At 41.8% G+C, this 21,681-nt stretch overlaps 1 protein-coding gene across 2 annotated transcripts in view; it reads right to left on the bottom strand.

Annotated features, from left to right (window-relative positions):
• The window catches only part of Efhb (EF-hand domain family, member B), a 54,233-nt gene that overhangs the window by 5,509 nt on the left and 27,043 nt on the right, over positions 1-21,681 (bottom strand). Inside the window, exons 7-12 of one of the 2 annotated variants that reach the window (XM_005387460.2) lie at positions 19,854-19,937; positions 19,234-19,301; positions 16,252-16,406; positions 9,573-9,780; positions 5,161-5,373; positions 3,908-4,089 (exon numbers count right to left, since the gene is read on the bottom strand). In XM_005387460.2, coding sequence (XP_005387517.1) covers positions 3,908-4,089; positions 5,161-5,373; positions 9,573-9,780; positions 16,252-16,406; positions 19,234-19,301; positions 19,854-19,937 — 910 coding nt within the window. Of the gene's footprint in view, positions 1-3,907; positions 4,096-5,160; positions 5,374-9,572; positions 9,781-16,251; positions 16,407-19,233; positions 19,302-19,853; positions 19,938-21,681 lie in introns of both variants that reach the window. The other variant, XM_013515691.1, reaches the window with a different exon arrangement.

The following is a 21,681-nucleotide window of genomic DNA, read 5'->3' on the forward strand; positions in this document are numbered from 1 at the left end:
TAGGCTGTGTTTGATGCTGTTGTTATTGCACTACTTTAGCCAAAGTGACAAAGGCCAAACACTTTCATGTTCTCTAATAAAGCGTGGTGGAAAGACTGGCTGTCCACATGCCAAAGATCAAAATTAGATCCATATCTCTCACCATGCACTAAAATAAAATAAAAATGGATCAAAGGTCTAAATATTAAAACAGAAACACTGAATCTGTTGGAAGGTAGAATAGGTAGAACTCTTGAAGACATTGGTGTAGACAAACACTTTTTGAACAAAACTCCAGTCACACAGGAACTATCACAAAGAATCAACAAGTGGGATCTCATCATAAAGCTTTTGCACAGCATGAGAAATCACCAACAGAGTGAAGAGACAACCCACACTGTGGGAAAAAATGTTTGCCAGATGTTCCTCAGACAAAAGACTACTACTTAGAATATATAAAGAATTTGATTAAATCAGACCTTGCAAATTTAAACACCCAATCCAAAAATGGCATCTGAGATGAAAACACAGTTCTTAGATGAAGAAATACAGATAGCAAATAAATATATGAAAAGATGTTTGACATCATTGTCACTCAAGAAATCCAAGTTAAGACAACACTGAGATTCCATCTCATTCTAGAAAGAATGACTATCATCAAGAAATCAACCACTAACAAATGCTGGAGGAGCTGTGAGGGAAAAGGAACCCTACTGCACTGTTTGTAGGAGTGTAGACTTGTGCAACCACTGTGGAAATTAGTGTGGAGATTACCCAAAAACTATGACTAGAGGTTCCATTCCCCTTCTTGGTATCTTCCCAAAAGAATTAAAAGTATCATATCACAGTGATATATGCACACCCACGTTTATAGCAGCACAGTTTGTAATAGTTAAACCTAGGAAATAGCTCAAATGCCCATCAACCAATGAATGGATAAAGATGTGATTTTTTTATATATATAGTGGAATACTACTCTGTCATAAAGAAGATAAGCTTGAGACATTTCTACGTAAATGGACATACCTTGAGACCATACTCTTAAGTGAAATAAATTGGACACACATCTTCAAATACCACAATCTTTGCTGTGAGAAACCAAAAGTGTAAATAAGGACCAAAATGTATAATAGATATTGGGAAGTGGGAAGAATATGTTCAATTTAAGAGGAGAAAAAGAGATGGGGAAGGGGAAAGGAAGGAAGGGACAAGGAAAAAAGAATAGAAGGGAAAAAATTAAACAAAGCTTTTGTAAATGAGGGGGAAGGGGTTGAGAGAAGGGGAAGGAAAAGGGGGAAAAAAGCGAGATGCATCATGTACCAGATTCCATAGGATGAATGATATCAGGTATATCTAAAGTGTACCAATAAAATTAATTTCTTAAAAAAATTCCTATGATGAATATTATCATTATATATATAATGTACCAATAAAAAGTTTTAAAGGCACTAAATTTAAAAGAATAAATATACGTACTGTAAAGAATACAGAAAAAAGAGGAAAATGAGAAAAAAGTGAATAGGAAAGCCAAAGAAATAGAATAGTTGCAGAATATGTCCATTAAACAGAATGTCAACAATTAAAAGATCCCCTAGAGTAAAAGGATTGCAAATGATCCCGATATGTTAAATGCTCAGACATGGTGATGCACACCTGCAATCCCAGCATTCTTGGGAAGCTGAATCAGGAGGACTGCAAGTTTGACCCCAGCTTGGGTAACTTAATGAAAATCTGTCTCACTCCCAAATTTTAAAAAAGAGGCTGGGGATGTAGCTCAGTGTGAAAGCCCTTGGTTCCATTCCCAGTGGAAGGATGGAAGGAAGGAAGAAAGGAAGAAAGGAAGGAAGGGAGGGAGGGAAGAAGGAAGGAAGGAAGAAGGAAGGAAGGAAAGAAGGAAGGGAGGAAGGATGGAAAGAAGGAAGGTAGGGAGGGAGGATGGAAAGAAGGAAGGGAGAGGAAGGGGAAGAGGAGGGGAGGGGAGTGGAAGGAGAAGGAAGGCAAGGGAAGGGAAGGGAAGGGAAGGGAAGGGAGACAGGTTATATGCCAGTTCCACAAAACAAATATCACTATTCTACAAATATGCACAAAGAATACACAACTAACTTAAATAAACATGTAAAGTGCCCGAGAAATGACGTGCCTTTGCAGTATAATCAAATACTGAAATTCGAAGAAGCGCAGCGGAGCAGCAGGCAGCTGCAGTTATACAACAAAAACTGTGCACTTACACAACGAAAACACCCCAGGACCCACCCCCACGGCACAGCAGTAGCCACAGGCCACCTCTGCTGACGTGAACTCAGGAAGGGCCCTCGGAGATGCTGGGCACTGGGTGCGCTGCCTCCCCGCTCCTCGGGGGGTACTCAGCTCTCAACAAGTTCAGCACCAACAGTGCACTGACAAAAGCTAACGCGCTTCGTGAAACCTACCCAATCTCAGCTTAATGTCAGCCTTGAGTTCTTTTGATCTAGAACTGTGAGAAAAAAGGATGACTTCCTAGTTAGAATTTTTAGGCATTATGAAACAAGCAGGAGTTTTCGTAGTTGGGTGGGTTTTTTTTTGTTGTTTTGTTTGTTTGTTTGTTTGTTTTTTTGGTTTGGGTCTGTGATTGCTTTTGCTTTGTTTTGCTTTGTTTTGTTTTTTTTTTGCAGTCCCGAAGTTCTATTTTACAGGCTTTTTGGAGTGAACGAGGGAAGTGAAAACAGGCTGGAGCGCCTCTCCTCACACCCGCAGGGAGCGCCCTGGGCTCCTCCTTCCGGGTCAGCCGTCACGCACCCTAACCCCACGTTCCCTGCCTCGCTCCCCCGCCTCAGCGGCAGTGAGCTGTAGAAATGAATCCGTCATCAGCCAGACATGGTGGCACATGCCTTTCATCCCAGCATTCTAGAAGCGGGGGCAGAAGCATCATAGCCGGGGTCCAACCTGGGTAATTCAGCAATTTAGCAAGATTCCGTTTCAAAGTTCAAAGAAAAAAAAGGCTGGGATGTAGCTCCCTGGCAGAGCACGTGCCAGCACACAGGAGGCCCTGGGCTTCATCCCGAGCACTGAAAAAAGGAAAAACAAACAAACAAAAACATGCATGGCCTGACATATGATGTGGCAGCAGAACAGAATGCTTTATTTATTTGTTTTTAAGATGCAATATTTTAAATCAGTGCTTCAGGTATTCTGAGACACACGACATCACTGGACAGAAAGCGTGGGAGAGTGGCCCTCTGCCCGCCTACTCTTTGATTTTAGAGGCCAACAGCCCATCAAGATGCTCAGACAAGGAAGGGGCTGATCCTTCTCCTTTTCCCCATTAGGAACAACATTGAATGTTTTAGAAAACGCTCTGCTTTTTAATACATGGTCTACCATAAATACATAACATGGATGAAATGCTTCCTGTCACAGGATAAATTCTCCTGTATTTATACATGTGTTTAATACATAATGTTAACGTTGCTGATGTGGAGTGGTACGTCTGCGTAATGCTTCCTTTTTTCATCCCCTTCCCTTCCCTTCTCCCGCTGTCCCCCCATCTCTTGACCCCCTTGCCTTTTTGTTCCGTTTGGGTTTTGTACACACTTGCAGCACATCATGTTTATATTCCATGCGTGCAGCTGGTTCATGTGCATAAAACAATCCATTGTCTTTTTTCATCCCTGATCCCTTTCCTCCCCTCCTCCCTCTTTATCACCTTCCCTAAGCAAAACAAAAGCTAGGTAGTAGGCAATAGGGAGACAGATCTTTCTGAGAATAAATTCTTATTCAATAGTTGTCCCAAAAAGCGAAATGTACTAGAATGTCGAAACCAGACTGAACATTGATAATCATCCCTCCCATGTTGAGGGATACTGCAAGCTTTTATAATGTGAAAGATATAATTTTGAAGTCTGAAATAATAATCACTGATAAGTAAACATTTCCCTATTTGTTGCTGTACCTCTTCTTTGGATCTGGTCTTGAAGAAGTCTCTTTCAAACACTCCTTTCTGGGCAAAGATGGTAGGATGTAGTAAAGAATAAGCGTTGCCTTCTTCGCCATAATTAGTTCTGTCACTGATGCGGCGAATGCGAGGGGCAGGAATGTCAGATCGGATAGTTGGCACACCATGGATGGGGTAACCTCGGCCGTGAAAGAAGAAGACACACGCTCTAAGAGAGCTGTACAATACAGTGCCACATGTGGCTACTGACCATTCAAAATGTGGCCAGTCTCAATTGCAGTATGCTGTGAGAGTAAAATTCAGTCTTCATACAAAAGAAAGAATGCAAAGCCAGACACGGTAGTACACAGCTGTAATCCCCACACTCAGGAGACTGAGGCAGGAGGATCACCACAAGTTTGAAGCCAGCCTGGACTACGTAGTGAGATCAATGTCTGCCTGAACTGCATAGCAAGACCCTGTCTCAAAGAAAAGGATGTAAAATATTTAATGATGAGTTGCTGAAATAATGTTTTGGATATATAAACTATCAAAATTAATTTCACACATTTCTGTTTTAATGTACTAGAAATTTTTATAATGCATAGATTATTCAAATTATGTTTCTCCTGCACAGCACCATTCTAAAGGGAATGGCATGATCTCATTATACTAGAATGTGTAAAGTGTCTATAAAATCCAGATGACAAAAATATGTAAATCTTTGATCATCCCCTTAGTCCAAAGACGTGAACTTGAGCAGCCATAGTCTCTCTAAATAAATACTATTCATGCTCAATTCTGAGACATGGGTGTGTGATGGTTAATCTTGGCAGTCAATCTGATAGACCGAGAGACAAATACAAGGTTTTACAGGTTGACAAGCCCCCTCTCAAAATTCATGTGTCAAAGTTCCAATCTTCGAGCCAGGTATGGGGACATACACCTCGAATCCCAGCACTTGGAAGGTTGAGGCAGGAGGATCACAAATTTGAAGCCAGCTAGGTCTACATAGTGAGTTCAAGGCCAGCCTGAACTACTGCACAGCAAGACCCTGTCTCACCCCACCCTCCAAAAAAATCATTTTCCTTGGGTCACCATCAGCAGTTCAGCTGACATTTATGTGAGACTTTCTAAATGCTTAGGATATAAAATTAAGTGTAAAGCCCAAGGCTTTGAGGCACATACAGTCTAATACAGGGTGCAGCTAAGAACAAGCAAGACAAAGAACACTCCCTTTTACAACTTGGCGTAAAAGGTGAGATACTTACAGATAGAAGGAACAGCTCCTACAGCTGCGTTGATCTCAGAAGAGCTTGTCTTATAGCAGTGAGACACTTTGTCACTTGGCCTCTGAAGTGTCCGAAGAACCTTTTCTGAGCTCCCTCGTTCTTTTAAGACAATATCGTCAGGCTTTATCAGAAGAGTTGGTTCGGACTCCTCCACATTCGCCTCAGCAGGGTTTGCGCAGTCTGGCTTTCTACCTTTAAGAAAAATGGGAAAGAAAGAAAGCACAGGAGGAAGATGCTCTGCAGTAGATGGGCGTCCCGTGTAGACTCTTCTAATGGAAACTGAGCAAAGATGAACGCACCCCTGGCACTAACACAGCACTGCTAGTCCAACCCAGCGGCATATACCGGATAGTCTGAGCAAGGCCTAGCCTTTCCCTTTGCCATTCCACTTATTTTATCCTAGAATAAAGCTTTCAAATCTAATAAACGAAAAGTAAATAGAGAAGCCATTCTTTTCCTGCCTTTTTTTTTTTTTAATTAGAGCTTATTCTTATAACTTGAACTACAGAGTCATTCCTAGGATTGCGTCACAGGGAAAGATAGGAGAAAACATATCTGGAGTTGAAAACTCCACACACTTGCCTGGGGGCCAGGAAACGTGTATTCTGACACCCAGAGGGGCAGTGGGACCTCACTGTGAGCTCAGGATTCATTACATAACTAACCCCTACCAACTGGCATAAAAGAAAAGCCGGGGCCAGGGTGTGGCTCACAGGAAAAGGGCATGCTTAACATGAACAAAGCTCTGGGTTCAAATCAGCACCAGATGGGGGAGGGGGAGGTAGAACCACTAAAACACTGCTGTCTTTCACAAGTTTGCTTTGCAGGCAGAGTCAATTCTCAAACTTGAGAGTACTGTACACTCCCAAGGCATCTTTTGGAAAGATCTGGCTACTCCGCAAATACCACTAGAGGGCACTGTGGTGTTTCAATCTCCAAAGGAACAAGAAGCTCTGGAAAGTCCAAGTAAGGATTGTAGGGCTGGGGATATAGCTCAGTGGCACAACACCTGCCTGGCAGGTGCAAGGTCGTGAGATCAATTCCTGGTACTGGAAAAAAAAAAAAAGTAAGGGTTGTAAAGGCAAGGAGTGTGCCAATATCAAAGAAGGGTGGATGATGTGCCAAATCAGAAAATACCAGCCTCAACGGGGCATACTGGCACACACCTATAATCCTGGCACTTGGGAGTCTGAGGCAAGAGGATCATCAGGAGTTCAGGGCCAGCTTGAATCTCAACAGTGAGACCATCTCTCAAAAAGCCAAAAAGAAAAGACAAGAAAAAACAAGACATGCCTCCCTACAGTGTGAATAATTTTTGTCATGAAAGCATTCAGATCCAGAGGTCCAGATCCTCTAACACCCCACCACCACCACCACACAACAAAATGCAGAAATCTGGACAAAGTCTGAAAAACAGTTCCTCAGGAAACTGAAAACCACTGTCTTAGAGAACTTCTCCCCTGTCCTCCCAAAGATCTGTAAGACAGAATTTGATAAATGAAAATCATGGTGAAACATTCCTGGACCCCTTCTGAGCCTACTGGTCACTACGTGCAGTTCCTACCCTATCTTAGAAGACAGAAGCCTCAAGAACTCCCCTGAAAACAGCTGAAGTTGGGATCCAAAAGCCAAGAACAATTTGAAGAACCATTTCATTTGTCAATAGCTTCTGCGTTCCCTACCAGTTCCAAGAAGGGGTAAACTGGCCTTCCCTCCTGAGTTTGGAAAGAGCTGGGGTAGAGTTGTTTCCTGTAGAATCCTTGATCAGGTAGAGAAAATTCTGCCGCTGAGTGAATAGAATCAAAGGGCTGGTGCAGATAATGTTAAGGGCTTCGATCATCCATAAAGACCAAAATGTGGTTTAGGCCGGGCATGGTGGCACAGGCCTGTAATCCCAGCACTCAGGAGGCTGAGGCAGGAAGATCATTGCAAATTCAAGAGCAGCCTGGGCTACAAAGTGAGCTCAAGGCCAACCTGAACTGCATAGCAAGACTCTGCCTCAAAAAGACCAAAAAAAAAAAAAAATTTGGTTTGGGTCTTGCAGATAGGCATGACCCAGGAAAACAAAGTGAAATGATTGTGTCTTTGCTTTTTAGAGGAGAGAGATTCCAAGGGGAAATAAAAATGTAAACAACCTTTTCAAAAAGTTAATCCTCTCTAATAATCAAGTTAGGAAAATTAAAGCAAATGAGTTATCATTATACACCAACTAAATGATAATAATGCTTGAAATAGCATTCAATGGTAGCAAGATTGGAATAAAACCTCATAGTCTAGGGCAATAAAATTGCAAATTGGTACAATCATTTAGAAAAGCAAAGTGAAAAGAGGAAAGAGTTACTTCTGGGACAATAATAACATTCATGAGAAATGAGATATAATTAGAAATAGAAAGCTTTTCAAGAGATGATAATCACAGCATTACCCATATTACACTTAAAATATCTGGAAACAGCCTAAATTTCAAAGAATGAAGAAATGATTTTGTAAATCATAGCAGACAAGAAAGAAGAAACTGGAAATAGAGTTTACAGAAGCCAGAAAACATCTTTTCATTCCACTGAAATTTGAAAGTTAAGATTTATTTTCCTCTTCTTTTTTTTAAACCTAACTTTTAAAAAAATCAAATAAAAACAGCATGTTGTTATTTTAGATATAGCTAAACTATATACATTTTCATATATGTAGATATCTATTGTTAATGATACAGGAAGATAATATGTAAACATGAAAACATGTGAATCAAAAGCAAAAATTCTGGTGTTTTTATGTTTATGCAATTTTTTTTTTTTTTTTTTTGGCTTTTGTTTTTTGTTTTCTGAGACAAGGTCTTGTTACACAGTCCAAGATGGCCTTTAACTCACTATGTAGCCCAACCTGGCCTCAAACTCACAGTCTTTCTGCCTCAGTCTCCCAAATGCTGGGATCATAGTCATGTATCACTACAGTGTGTTGTATAAAATTTTTTTAATTTAAAAAAAATTTTTTATCATGCTGATGATTGAACCCAGGGCCTTTGCACTAAGTTACATCTTCAGCCCCTTTTTTATTTTTAGATGCGGTCCCATTAAATTGCCAAATAGCTGAGGCTAGGCTTGAATTTGTGCTCCTCCTGCCCCAGCATTCCAGAGAGCTGGGATTAACAGTGTGCACCACCATGCCCCCTTCCAGCTGTACAAAAATTTTTAAATCAGTTTTTCTTTTTTTTTTTTTTTTTTTTTTTTGGTACAGGGAATCAAACTCACGACCTCAGGCTTGCCAGGCAAGCGCTTATACCGCTGAGCTACATCCCCGACCCAGTTTTTCTTAGGTCAAACCTATTCCTGCCGGGTGTGGTGGCGCATGCCTGTATTCCCAGCACTTGGGAGGCTGAGGCAGGAGGAGAGTCGTAAGTTCAAAGCCAGCCTGGGCTACCAAGTGAGCTCAAGGCCAGCCTGAACTGCATCGCAAGACCCTGTCTCCAAAAGACAGGAAAAAAAAAGAAAAAAAAAAAACTATTCCTATTCCACCAACAATTTTTCCTGATCAAAAGGAGATAATTCTTCTAAGAGTAGTTTTCAAGGAGTATTTTAAAGAACTATGTTTTGAGCTTCTACATACATTTTACTTTCAATTTTTTCCCTTTTTTTAAGTACTGGGGATCATATCCAGGGCACTCTACCACTGAGCTACATTCCCACCCCTTCTTATTTTTTATTTTGAGATTAGGTCTCATTAAATTCCCAGGTATGGGGCTGGGGATTTAGCTCAGCAGCACAGCACCTGCCTGGCAAGCGCAAGTTCGTGAGTTCGATTCCCAGTACCGGAAACAAAAACAAAAAAAAAGAAAAATAAATTCCCAGGTGGGCCAGGAATTTCAGATCATCCTGCCTCAGCCTCCCAAGTAACTGAGATTACAGGTAGGCACCACCACACGCATCTGTTTTCATTTTTAAATAATAATACATGGTTCTAGAAGATATAAAACATACATTAAAAATACATCTTATTGCTACCTTGTCCCTTACCCAGCTAATTCCCTCTCCCTGTGAATAATAAATATTATCAATATCTTTCCTGTCCTTCCACAGATATTCTATGCTTGAGCAAATAAATAAATATGTATGTATGTGCACTTTTTTCTTTTTATGTAATATTAAAATTGGTAAGAGGTAAGCTCCTAAAAGAATGAAAATATGAAATTTTACTTAAGAATTCAACAAACTTCAAGAATTAAATATCTTTGCCAGGCTTGTGCTGCATACCTGTGATCCCAGCATCCAGGAGACTGAGGCAGGAGGATCGCCTGCAAGTTCGAGGCCAGCCTGGGCTACATAGCAAGTTCAAGACCAGCCTGAACTACACAGTGAGAACCAGTCTCAACAACAACAAAAAAAATTAAAATTAAATACCTTTAATAACGACCCTCTCTTCATACTGTTTAAGAGGTATACTATCTTTCCAGTTAAGAAAATTTGCAAATTCCAGGTAGTTAATGAAGCCATCATGATCCATATCACACTCGTCAAACAGCTGGGTGAGGAGCGTCTCATTTAAGTGCAAGTTGGCCCGGACACAAGCTTCCTGCAGCTCTGCTTTGTCTATCATTCCATCTCCCTTCTGTTAGACATGAAGCAAAAAGAGATGAAGTAATCAGCACGGTCTGAGAGAACAGGCACTATCCATTATTTAGTTTAAGTAAAAAGAAATAGTCCGTCACACAAATGCAAAGCATTTGTCTGTTTTCACAAGAGAGGAGCCCCAGACTGATTCTCATTGTGTCAGCCTGATAGACACACAATAATTTCAAACCTAGACTGCGGTAGGGTGTGGCTCAGGACCTTTGTTCACTCCTTGTTTTTGTGTGGTGTTGAGGATTGAAGCCAGGGCCTCACACATGCCAACCACAGCCTCTATCAGTGAACTACACTCCCGGCCCTTGTGCTAGTTTAACCATTTTCTTTAAATTATGCTGCTTACATTGGGATGGCACCGGTACAATCATATATGCTTCCCATTTCATTTGACAAGTGTTGTGTACTTTTGACAATTCTTTTACAATTGTCCGTGTTTACGGAGTTTTTAGCACTATCCATGTTTCGGTTGGGCCATAAATGCTCTTCCCTTCAGCGTGAGGTAGATTCAAAGATACTTGCGTGGTTGTGCTTGGTAACCAGAGGACAAGAAGGAGAGACTGAGCCAGCACATGCCTGTAATCCCAGCACTAGGGCGGCTGAGGCAGGAGGATTACCATGAGTTCCAGGCCAGCATGGGCTGCATAGTGAGTTCAAAGCCAACTTGAACTATAGACTGAGACCCTGTGCTCAAAAAGGGGAGGGAGGGAAAGTGGCAAACTAAGTCAGCCCACATTGTAACAACACTACAATTCACGCTGGCCAGGTGCACTGGCACATGCCTTTAATTCCAGCTACTGGGGCTCAGGAGGCAACCAAGAGACTTAGTGAGACTCCGGCTTAAAATAAAGTTTTCAAAAGAGCTGAGAGTGCACGTCATTGCAGAGATGCTGGGTTCAATCTCTAGTACTGAATAAATAAGTAAATAAATAATAATGAAGATTGGGGCTGGGGATTTAGCTCAGCGGCAAAGTGCCTGCCTGGCAAGCGCAAGGTCGTGAGTTCAGTTACTGGTACCGGAGAAAAACCAAAAAAAATAAAAAATAAAAAAATAATAATGAAGATTTGTTCTGGCAGGGAGTGGGAGGGGAAAGTCTCTTTTCATGAAAGAATTAAAGACAGAAGCACACACTATGCACAAACGGAGGGAAATTCCATGAGAGTTCTGAGTAGAAACCTTGGCCGACTCACTTGGGAAGTGAGGGGACAGATCACGCAACGCTTTTTAAGGAAGAACAGCGATAGCTGGGACATCTCAGCCCCTCCTGAAGACCATCAAACCAATTTTAAACCCACTCAGAGAGGACGATGAAGAATTGCTTAAGCCTGAAGGTGTAGCTCAGGGGCTGAGTCACTTGCCTATCGCGGGTTCAGGTTCTGAGTTCAAGCCCCCATTGTTTTAAATTAGTTTCTTGCTAGGACACAGTGCTGGACACCTACAAGTTAAAGGAGGAAAGGTTTATTTTGTCTCAAAGTTGGTAGAGGTTTTGATCTATAGTCAGCTGGTTTCAAGGCAAAGCAGCCTGGCAGAGGGGTATTGGAGAGGAGAAGCAGTCCACGGCAGGCAGCAAGCAGCAAGCAGCGAGCCTCCCTTTCTCTTTTAATCCATCCAGACTACAAGCCTATTGGTTAGTGTCACTTATACCTAGGGTGGGATTTCCATTATCCACACCCAAAACTATGTTAAACCAATCAACAGACTAATTCAGTTATCACACCCTTTGTCTAGTATCACACATCAAAGATCCTACCACCTACCAAAAGCCCTGCCCACAAGTATGAGGCTTTGGGGGGACATTTGGATACAAGCCAGAACATCACACCCAAAAAAAGCTTTTCATTTTATTATTTGTTGCAGTGGATTCTGGCTGCTCTAAGGGAGCTGTGGCCCCCTTGGAGAGACTCTTGAAGGGAAGCTATGAATGAATCGTTGAATAGTGTTCAGGTTTTGAGTGTCCAGGATCAGATTTACAATGCTGATGGAGTTGATCCCCTGTAGAATGAACCAGACCCAATGAACACTACATCCATTTCTGCAGTCAGACGTGCAGCCCTGGAAAAGTTCCCTAAGCCTCATGTTAAAACAGAATACGAACTTAAAACGTACTATCTTGACCACACAATTACAAATGCATGGGGTTAATGTAAACACTTGTATGAAAGTCTGTACGGCAGGGCAAAGTCCGTCAGTACAAACCTCATATCACCAGCTCAAAAAGCAATGCAGGAACAGCTATTGAATCAAGAGGTTCACAAAACCAAAACAGATGCTGTCAGTAATAACGACCTTGCTGCCCAACACAGGGCTTTGTCTAGACTGAAAACATTGGTGGTTTGTTTCACTGAGCTGCATGCAACCACAACAGCAGTGGGGTTCAGGTAGGGTTCACAGGGAATAATGAAACCCAACAATGGAGCTGGAGTACTTGTTCACACAGGCAAGGCCCTGGGTTCAATCCTCAGCAGCAAAAAAATAAATAAATAAATAAAAACTCATTACTGCTACGGCTTCCATGGCTGCATGGGTACTGCTGTTCCCCGTGCCTGCGCTGCGAGAGTTCCTAAGTGCCAGAGGAGATTGTCCTGATCTAGGAGACCTGTGCACGGAGAACTGCTTGTGCTCTGGGGCCCCCACAACCCTAGTGACCTCTTTGAACTAGAAGTCTCCATTACCGTGATTCTGCTAACTAGAGCCTCTGGAAAAGAAAGACAAACTCTGCGCCAATCTGTGACTCCTGCTGAAGAGCAACTCATCTATACTACAGTGAGAGAAGAGGCAGCACATAGAGATACTGCCCCATGCTCCTGACAGAGTTCCTTGAACTGCTTCAGAACTGCTGAAGGTGCCTTTACACCCACTGATGCTTTTTTGGGTCATGGAATTGCTGTCCTACGCCACTGGTTACCTCCAATCACAGCAGAGCCTGTTATGGCTGGTATCTGGATGTCCCCCAGAGTCTCATGTGCTCATAGATGGGAGTTTTGGGAGGTGGCTAGATAGAGGGTATGTGATACTAGGATTAAATTGTGTGATGCTAGAGTTAAGGATGTGTGTTTACTAAATTATTCCACTGACTGGTCTAATATAATTCTGGGTGTGATAATGGAAGGCCTACCCTGGGTAGGGGTGGTACCACCCAAAAGGTATGTAGCTTACAAGGGATAAAAGGAAGTGGCTTCTGCTGCTTTGCTTTCTCCTGCCTGCTTGCCATGGACTATTTCTCCTCTGCGATGCCCCTCTGCCATGCCACTCTGCCTTGGAGCCAGCCAACTACAGACTAAAACCTCTACAAACTGTGAGCTGAAATACCCTTTTCTCCTTTAACTTCGGGTATTGGGTATTTTGTCTCAACAACAAGAAAAGTTAACCAAGATAGAGCTCATGAAATTAGTCTTATCCTTTTGCTTTCTTTTCTGGTCTATTTTTAGTCTGACAGTGGTGTACCTTACAGCACAAAAGCCACTCGGCAATGAAATGTCAGTCACGGTGTTAAATGAAGCATCCTTGCTCCTTAACCTCCCCTGCCACCTGGTACTCCTGAGCATTAGAATGGTGTTCTCGAAAAAGTGTCTGCCTTTCTCATCAGCTGCTGGTCCACAGACATTAGCAAAAGCAGTGTGGTCCCCCCATACAGCTGTTGTCAACTGCTTCCTGAATAATAATCAAAATAAAAGGGGCAGGGATCATGAGGATCTCTTTTGAAAACTCGGGATTCTGCTATGACCATTCCTGGTTATGATACCTCTTTTTGCTCCCCGTAGCCACTCCCCACCAGCAAGGCTGATCTACTCCCCTGGTCCAACCAGGCACAAGGACTGTAGGGGTGGTGGATGGAGCTCAGTGGTAAAGAGTGCTCAGCAAGAGCAAGGCCCTGAGTTCAACACCCAATATCACAAAAGGGGGGGGTAGGATTCTATAGGATCTGAACTTATTTTATTTTGGCCGCTTGACTCTCTTGTTGGGTTGATATGGTCCTAGATCACATGCATAATAACCACACGATTGAGCTCTCTGCTCACCAAGTCTTCCCATGACGGCCAAAGCAGGGAATGAAATAGTTCTCTGGACCTTTTCTAAAATGACAAAAGGTCTCAGTGGGAACAGGGAATGATTTGAGAAAAGGTGAAGTTACTGTCACTGGAATAAGACACGCTGTCTTTCTGGTGCTAGAGGGAGAGCAGCAATGGAGTTGTTGGAGCGAGATCACCGCAGACCTGGGATGCTCAGGGGAGAGGAGGACGTTATTTGGTGTTTCAGCCTGTTCCCAGGAGACCGCATCAGGAAGGAAAAGCTGTGGTGTAGCTCTACCACGCTGGTAGAAGAAACGTAAGCTTGACTGACTGCCAGGCAGTTCTGTCCACAGTTTGTTCTTGGAGTGCTGGGATCGAACGTTGGGCTTCAAGCCTGCTAGACAAGCACACCACTGAGCCTCCCCTCCCCACTGAGCCTCCCCTCCCCAGTGAGCCTCCCCTCCCGTCCCCATGCGCAGTCTGGGTGCCATGCTCTCAGCGTTACTGCAAAATCTACTGGAAACAGCAGAGAATGGCCCTAGTTGTTGTGCCTCCCACACGCAGCACCTCTGCTTACCTTCCCACACCCCTTTTTGGCCATTCCACAGGGTGACTAAATTCTGTTATTCTATTAAGCGAATGCCATCAATAAGTAGACGCCGTCAGCTATGGCATGAACAAACCCACTGCCCTCAAGCAGGCCCTCCAGAAGTCAGTACTGGAAACGATTACTGGACTTAGCTGAGAGCCCTAGGCCTACCAGCAAAACGTATTTAGGAGACTATTCTAGTTTTAACTGAACAGTGTTTACATATTGGCAACTAATGTATCCCTTAAGTGAGCACAAATTACCGGGTTCTACATATGCTTAATTAGACAGTTAATTAAAAGAGAAAATAATCAGCTAACTTGCATCGCTAAGAACATCCATCATGAATTACATGGTGCACTGTAGCTTACAGCCGGAAGCCTGGCTGCAAGTTTATCACGGTGTCTGGCTCTCCTTCTACTCCAGTGCTGGGCTCTGTATGTTTCACAACTGGCTCTTGGGAAAAGCCCTGATTTGCAGCAGTTGCTACTGCCCACGGTGTAAGTGCCCTCATCAGGATCAGCGTCTAAGTACCACTGGGAAGTTAGCCACCTTACAAACGTCCTAAAATTTCAACAAGATGCTCTCTCAAGCCAGCTGTCGGAGCCAGCACACCACAGCTACTTTAATTTATGGTTCACTCCTCTAGATTTCAAGTTTCCTAAGTGGAAGGTCTATACACTATCTAGAATAACGTTTGATGTTTTACGGGTTTTCAACAAAGGATAGAATTAATTTTACAAGCCAAGAGTCGTTTAGGAAATCATAGTTTATTTGCTCTGGATTTGTTTGTTGTTGAGGTTTTTTTTTACTATTAAATTAAATCTGGGCATTCAACAATATCAGACTCCAATAATCAAAAATTATCCTACCACTGTACTAAACTCACATCTTATTACCCTCTCAATAAAAAGCTCCTTAAGGACACTGAGCACTGCGTTGTGCATATTAAAAGTGAACTATTTAAAAGGTATTTCAGCATTAAGTAATTATGAGTCATTTCCTCCCTGCTTAATTTAATTTTATCATAAGGAATGTGCCTAGTGGTCTATTCAGATAATCAACAGTTATTACGATGATCATATTTTCTATAATGACATTTAAAAGTAAGAACTTTAAAAAGCAAAGCACTAGGCATTGTGGTAGGTTCTTTTTCTTCATGTCACTGTCGTGTAAGTTTCCTCCAATATCCTGTGTGTGAGATATCTAGATCTGCATGAAAGGGGCTGGGGGTGTAGCTCAGTGGTAGAGCACATGCCTAGCATACATGAAACCCTGGGAGTATGCTGCAATTTAACGCCCCACAGTAATGGCTCTCAGAGTTACAGATCAGAAACATCTGGAGTCCATGCTAAAATTGCAGGGCGCTGTCCCACAGCTCCAAATTCAGTCAATCTGTGGGAGGCTTGGAATGTGCATTTCTAACAAGTTCCCAAGTATGCTGATAATAGCAGAGGAACCATATGTGACGACTACTCATCTACACACCAGAAATCGGCAAAATTTTATTTTATTTTATTTTTCGGATTTTTTTGGGGGGTGGTTCCAGGGAATCAAACTCATGACCTCATGCTTGCTGGGCAGGCGCTGTGCCACTGAGCTAAATCCCTGGCTGTCGGCAAAATTTTAGTAACAGCCAAATGATAAATTTTCTGTTGCTTCTCAGCTCTGCATGTGTAGAACAAAAACAGCTGCAGGTAATACTGAAAAGGGACATGGAAATGTTTCAATTAAACTTTACTTAGTAAAACAAGTAGTGGGCTAGACTTGGCCATAGTTTGCTGACCCCTGATCTACACCAACCCGCTGGGATTCCTCAGCCCATGCATATGCCGAAAACTCCACTCTACTACTGACCTTGTCGTAGTGCCTGAAGGCTGCCAGCAAAGTGTCAAAGTTCTGGTAATTAAATTTCTTCAAGTGATATCGAACTGCAGCAATCAGGGCACGCTTTCTGTCCTTCCCTCGAAGATACTGTCCTGGGAGCCTATTATAGATGAGATCATCAGCTCCTGTGAAAGAGAGGAAAAGTCTTTCATGTGAATTTAAAGTCTCAGTATTTTTCTCAGAAAGACAGGGAGAGAGAGAGAGAGAGCAGTTTCTGTGAATGGAAGAACTTAAATCTAACTCTGAAGCTATTACAAATCCTTGTGCATAAAAAAAACATAAAATAATTGATAAAAGTTACTGTATCTATTCTGTATCACTTCTCTACTCAAGAAAAAAGTCTAGAAACATGAAGTTGGTGGGGGCATCATTAGCCTCATCCAGCAATCATGTCTTCTCCAAAGTCAATGAAGGGGCTGGGGATTTAGCTCAGTGGCCTAAGTGCCTGCCTGGCAAGCACAAGGTCCTGAGTTCGATTCCCGGTACCAAAAAAAAAAGTGTGAAAGAAGCCAAGGAAGCCCAGGCCTCACTACCTCTGGGCCACATCTGTCTACCATGAGGGTCTGAAGGCGGGGCCTGATTTCAGGACAGGACCTTAGAGTTCCTGGAGTTGGCTGAACTTACAGGACCCCCTGTTAAAAAAAAAAAAAAAACTGAAATTCTCGACCCCCACCCCCACTCTCCAGCTGGCTTTCAGTCTGCATGCCAAATTCCTGCTTCTCAGCCCTGCCTTCCCCGGTACTGCCCGTGTCCCTGGAAGTCTACCCCTTCCAGTAACTGGGAGTGAGTCCTAACCCACAACCCCAAATAGAGCTGACCTTGCTGCTGGGTACAGCCAGAAGGGCCTTTCTGCCTCTATTCATTTTCTCCTGCTCTACGCCTGTCCCTCTTCTGCCAAAGATCTTCTGCTTTCTTGGAGGAAGATCATTCTGGCAGTTGGCTGTGGTAAACTGGGTAGATTAATTTAAGTGGCAACACCGCATGCAGTTCAAGGCAGCTAATGTTTACACCTACTCTGTGGAAGGCATAATATTAGCCTTTCAAGGTGATTCTCCTCCCCGGCCCCGGAATAGGATCTCACTCTGTTCCATAGGACCTCAAACTTGCAGTCCTGCTGCCTCAGCCTCCGGAGTGCCAGCATTACAGGGGTGTGCCACCACACCGGCAGGATCTCTTTTAATAGGTACTCCTAGCACCTGTAAATTGCTTATTTATTATAAAAGCAGGAACCAATTATCCATGTGATGATTAAACTCTTTTAAGGAAAGACCCTCAGGATGGGAGGAATTTTTTGTTTTTGAGACAGAGTCTCACTATTTAGTTCAGGGTGCTCTTAAGCTCACTGTTTAGCCCAGGCTGGCCTCAAATTTGTGGCAATCCTCCTGCCTCAGCCTCCCAAGTGCTGGCATGCACCACCACTCCTCGCCTACAGCAACATTGTCCACCCTGCCCCTGTGCCATGCCATCATGCCTTGGAGCCAGCCAACTATGGACTAAAACTCTTACAAAATGTGAGTGAAAATATACATCTTGTTATGGTTGATACTTGTTACGGTTATGTGTCACCTTGTTATGTGATACTTGTTATGGTTATGTGTCAACTTCAGAAGTCTAGAGGCTTGGCTAAGTGACTCAGCAGCTCTACATCCTGGGGTGAAAAGGACTTGCTCTTACGCTTCTGGGATGTTGTTCATTGTGTCAATTTGAGAAGTTTAAAAAGTTAACTAAGTGACTGAACAGGGGGCCAGGGTCCTTACTGTACATCCATCCTGAGCCTGTGCAAGAGGAGGGCATGGAGATTAAGTGAGTGCTGCACCCCCGGGGGCAGGGGAGCCCGCTTACAATAGAAGGAAGGAAAAGAGGCTTGCTTCCCACACCTTTAGGTCTTGCTGCTTTTTCTGTCTTCCACCGCCTTGAACTGTTGCCCTCTGCCATGTGCCACTCTGCCTTGGAGCCAGCCAAGTATGGACTGAAACTTCCACAAACTGTGAGCTAAATAAACCCTTCCTTCTTGAATTCTCAGCAACAACAACAACAATAAATAACCAAGACACATCTCCTCCTTTAAATTGTAGGTGTTGGTACAGTGACACCTCAGTTCTTAAACTTAATTTTTTTTACAGTTTTGGAGAAGATAGCTGCGTTTGTGTTTGTTACCCACTTTTGTTTGAGAACCGAACTGTTTGTGAACAAAAGAAGCATTTGTAAACCAAGGTATTACCGTACTGTGTCTCAGTGGGAAGAAAAAATTTAAAGCCTTAACTACACTTATGGTACTCATTTTAAGGGCTTTAAACTGTACTTATTTCAAATGCAATATGAAAAAAAGACCTTTCTTGAATTGAATATTTTTTCTCGTAGTGTTATACAACATATTTTTTCTCGTAGTGTTACACAACATTTTAAGGCTTTAAAATTAGAAGCCTTGGCCAGATAAGGCAGCACACACCCGTAATCCCAGCACTTGGGAGGCTGAGGCAGAAGAATCAACTGTGAGTTCTAGCCAGCCTGGGATACAAAATGAGTCCCAGGCCAGTCTGAACTGTATAACAAAATCCTGTCTCAAAAAGACATCATCATCATCATAATAGAAGCCTCAGAAGGCAGAGGTAAGAAGACTGGTACAAGCTGGAGGCCAGCCTAAAGTACATAGTGAAACCCTGTCTCAAAAAATAAACAAATATGCTAGGAGTGGTGGTGCACACCTGTAATCCCAGCACTCAGGAAGCTGAGGCAGGAAGATGGCTACAAATTCAAGGCCAGCCTGGGCTCCATAGTGAGTTCAAGACCTGCCTTGACAACACAGTGAGATCCTGTCTCAAAACAACTAAAACAAAAAAACAAAAAAAATTAAAATTAGAAGCCTTAAAAGGAGATAGTGAGTAATTTTATCGGGATTTGGACAATGTTTGTTCATTGTCTGCTTCATAAAGAGAAAGTTCATATATTTACCATAGTCCTCAGGAGAGAGACAAGCTCCAAATGTGTGGCCTGGAGGAGCATTCATTGTTTCTGCAATGCTACCAAAGAAAAAAAATCTTTTAGTCAAAATTCCTACCGCATGGAATTCCTGGAATTTAAAACATCTGCCATATGTTCTCATCCTACACTTTCTCCTTTCACAATCTATGAAGATCAAACAAAACTTCTCCAAAAGATCTATTTTCTCATCATCTACTTGCACTATCAACAATGGATAAATGCTTTCACTGCCTTTCAGTAAACTAGATTCAAAGCAAAATTACTAAAATAGAGGGTGAGACAGGCAGAGATGACAGAGAAAAATGTAAGTACAGTAAGTTAAATCCCTGATATCTCAGAAATAAAGTGTAAAAAAAAAAAAAAGAGTTTTATGCAAATTCTCCCTCCTTTTTCAAATCCCTGTCTTGGAGAACTCATCAGTGTCCTGGGACCCTAAATGCTATGAAGAATAGCATCATTCCATTGAAGTGTAACAATTATTTTCTCATTTAATAGAATCTAATAAAACACAAAGCAACATTTAGCATAGGAGCACGTTTTTAACTTCAATGCAAAGACTCTAAACAATATGTAATTACTCATTAACTTACGGATCTAAAACTTTTCCAAGTGTATGCTGAAACTTTTCTTTAAAATCATCAACTCTCTTGGACACAACTTTAGCTCCTCTTTTCCTAAAAAAAAAATTAGAAAATTATCAGGTGTTTCTATTACCTGAAGAATTCTTGGTTGCTAACTATACATGTGGTAGAGAATCACAATGTATAACTAGGCCCTGATCAAACAAATCTAATTTCAAAAGAAATTCAATGCTAAAAAGAAAGCTTCATGTGTTCATTTTTCTAGCATTTTTAACTATAATAAAAACAAATTTTGGTTAAATGATAAAGCAAGCACACTTTTAAAATATCTTCCATAAATATTATAATTTTAAATATGCTAAAAGAAAATTAAGCATCAAGTAAATAAATAACCAAAGGATATACATAGATACCATATCTAGTAAGCAAATAGAGAAATTATAATGCTCTGTAGTAATAAAGCAAATAAAAAAATCAATGCACCTCTTTTCACTTACTAAAAAAGCAAAAAAAAAAAATACCTGAAATTGTCAAAAGTATGCTAAAATACTTTCAGATTGCTAGTGAAGACTTCTACAGTCCTTTTGGAAATAACTGAATAATATGAATTAGCCGGGCATGGTGGCGCACGCCTGTAATCCCAGAGCTCAGGAGGCTGAGGCAGGAGGATCATTGTGAGTTTGAGACCAGCCTGGGCTACAAAGTGAGCACAAGACCAGCCCAAACTGCATAGTGAGACCCTGTCTCAAAAAGACAAAATAAATAAATAAATAAAAATGAATAATACGAATTAAAATGCATAAAAATGCTCATACCCTTTTATCCACAACTGGGAACCAACAGTACAAGATAATCTACATAACAATTTAAATGCGAAAACTAGTACAGTGCCATGCACCTGTGGTCCCAGTCACATAGCACACTGTAACAGGAAGATCACTTGAGCCCAGGAATTTGGGTCCAACCCAAGTAATATAGTGAGATCACCTCTTTAAAAATGCAAAAAGCTGTATGTATAAAAATATTTTTAGGCGCACTGACTATCACGGTAAAAAGAAAATCAAAATGTTCGATCACGGATGGTGATTATTTTATGTAACACCTACTAAGAATACATTCGGCATGCTTTGTGTGTGTGCGGGGGATGGCAGGGTTGGGGAGTGAACCCAGGGCCTTATCCCCACTGAACAAGGGCTGTACCATTGTTACATTTTTAATGTTTTATTTTGAAACAAATTCTTGCTAAATTGTGCAGGCTGGCCTCAAACTTGTCACTCCTGCTTCAGACTCCTGAGTAGCTGGGATTAGAGGTATGTGCTGCAATGCTCAGCTCTCTGTATGCATTTTAGTCTCTGGTTATGAAGAATAAACAGCAAGATATAATTATTTTATGTTAAGTAAAAGATCAGGATAGAAAATGGGGTTGCACTCTGGCAAAAACTATGCAAAAATCTACATAAGAAGCCACACTAGAAAGTAACACATACATTAAAATAGCCTAATGGCTGAATTAAGGTGACAGGATTATGGGTGGTTTTATTTTGCCAATTTCCTGTAATATATTTTATTCTCACCATTGCAATTAAATGAATAAAATTTCCTTTGAAACTGTAAAATTACACTACTATTCAATGACATTAAAATTAATAAATTCTCTATTGTTTTGCTAAGACGAAAAACAAGGAGCATTAAATTCTTAAGCTCCATTTGCTTTTAACACTACTTCCTATTATATTAAACACTGAGCTGAATAAATTTCTGGAGTAGAGTGACACTCTGTGGAGAAACAAAAGAAGAAAGATGTCTTATATTTCTAGATGTCTCCCAAAGCCTCATG

The sequence above is a fragment of the Chinchilla lanigera genome, unplaced genomic scaffold, assembly GCF_000276665.1.
Source record: "Chinchilla lanigera isolate Chin_1 unplaced genomic scaffold, ChiLan1.0 scaffold00029, whole genome shotgun sequence".
NCBI classification, from domain to species: Eukaryota; Metazoa; Chordata; class Mammalia; order Rodentia; family Chinchillidae; genus Chinchilla; species Chinchilla lanigera.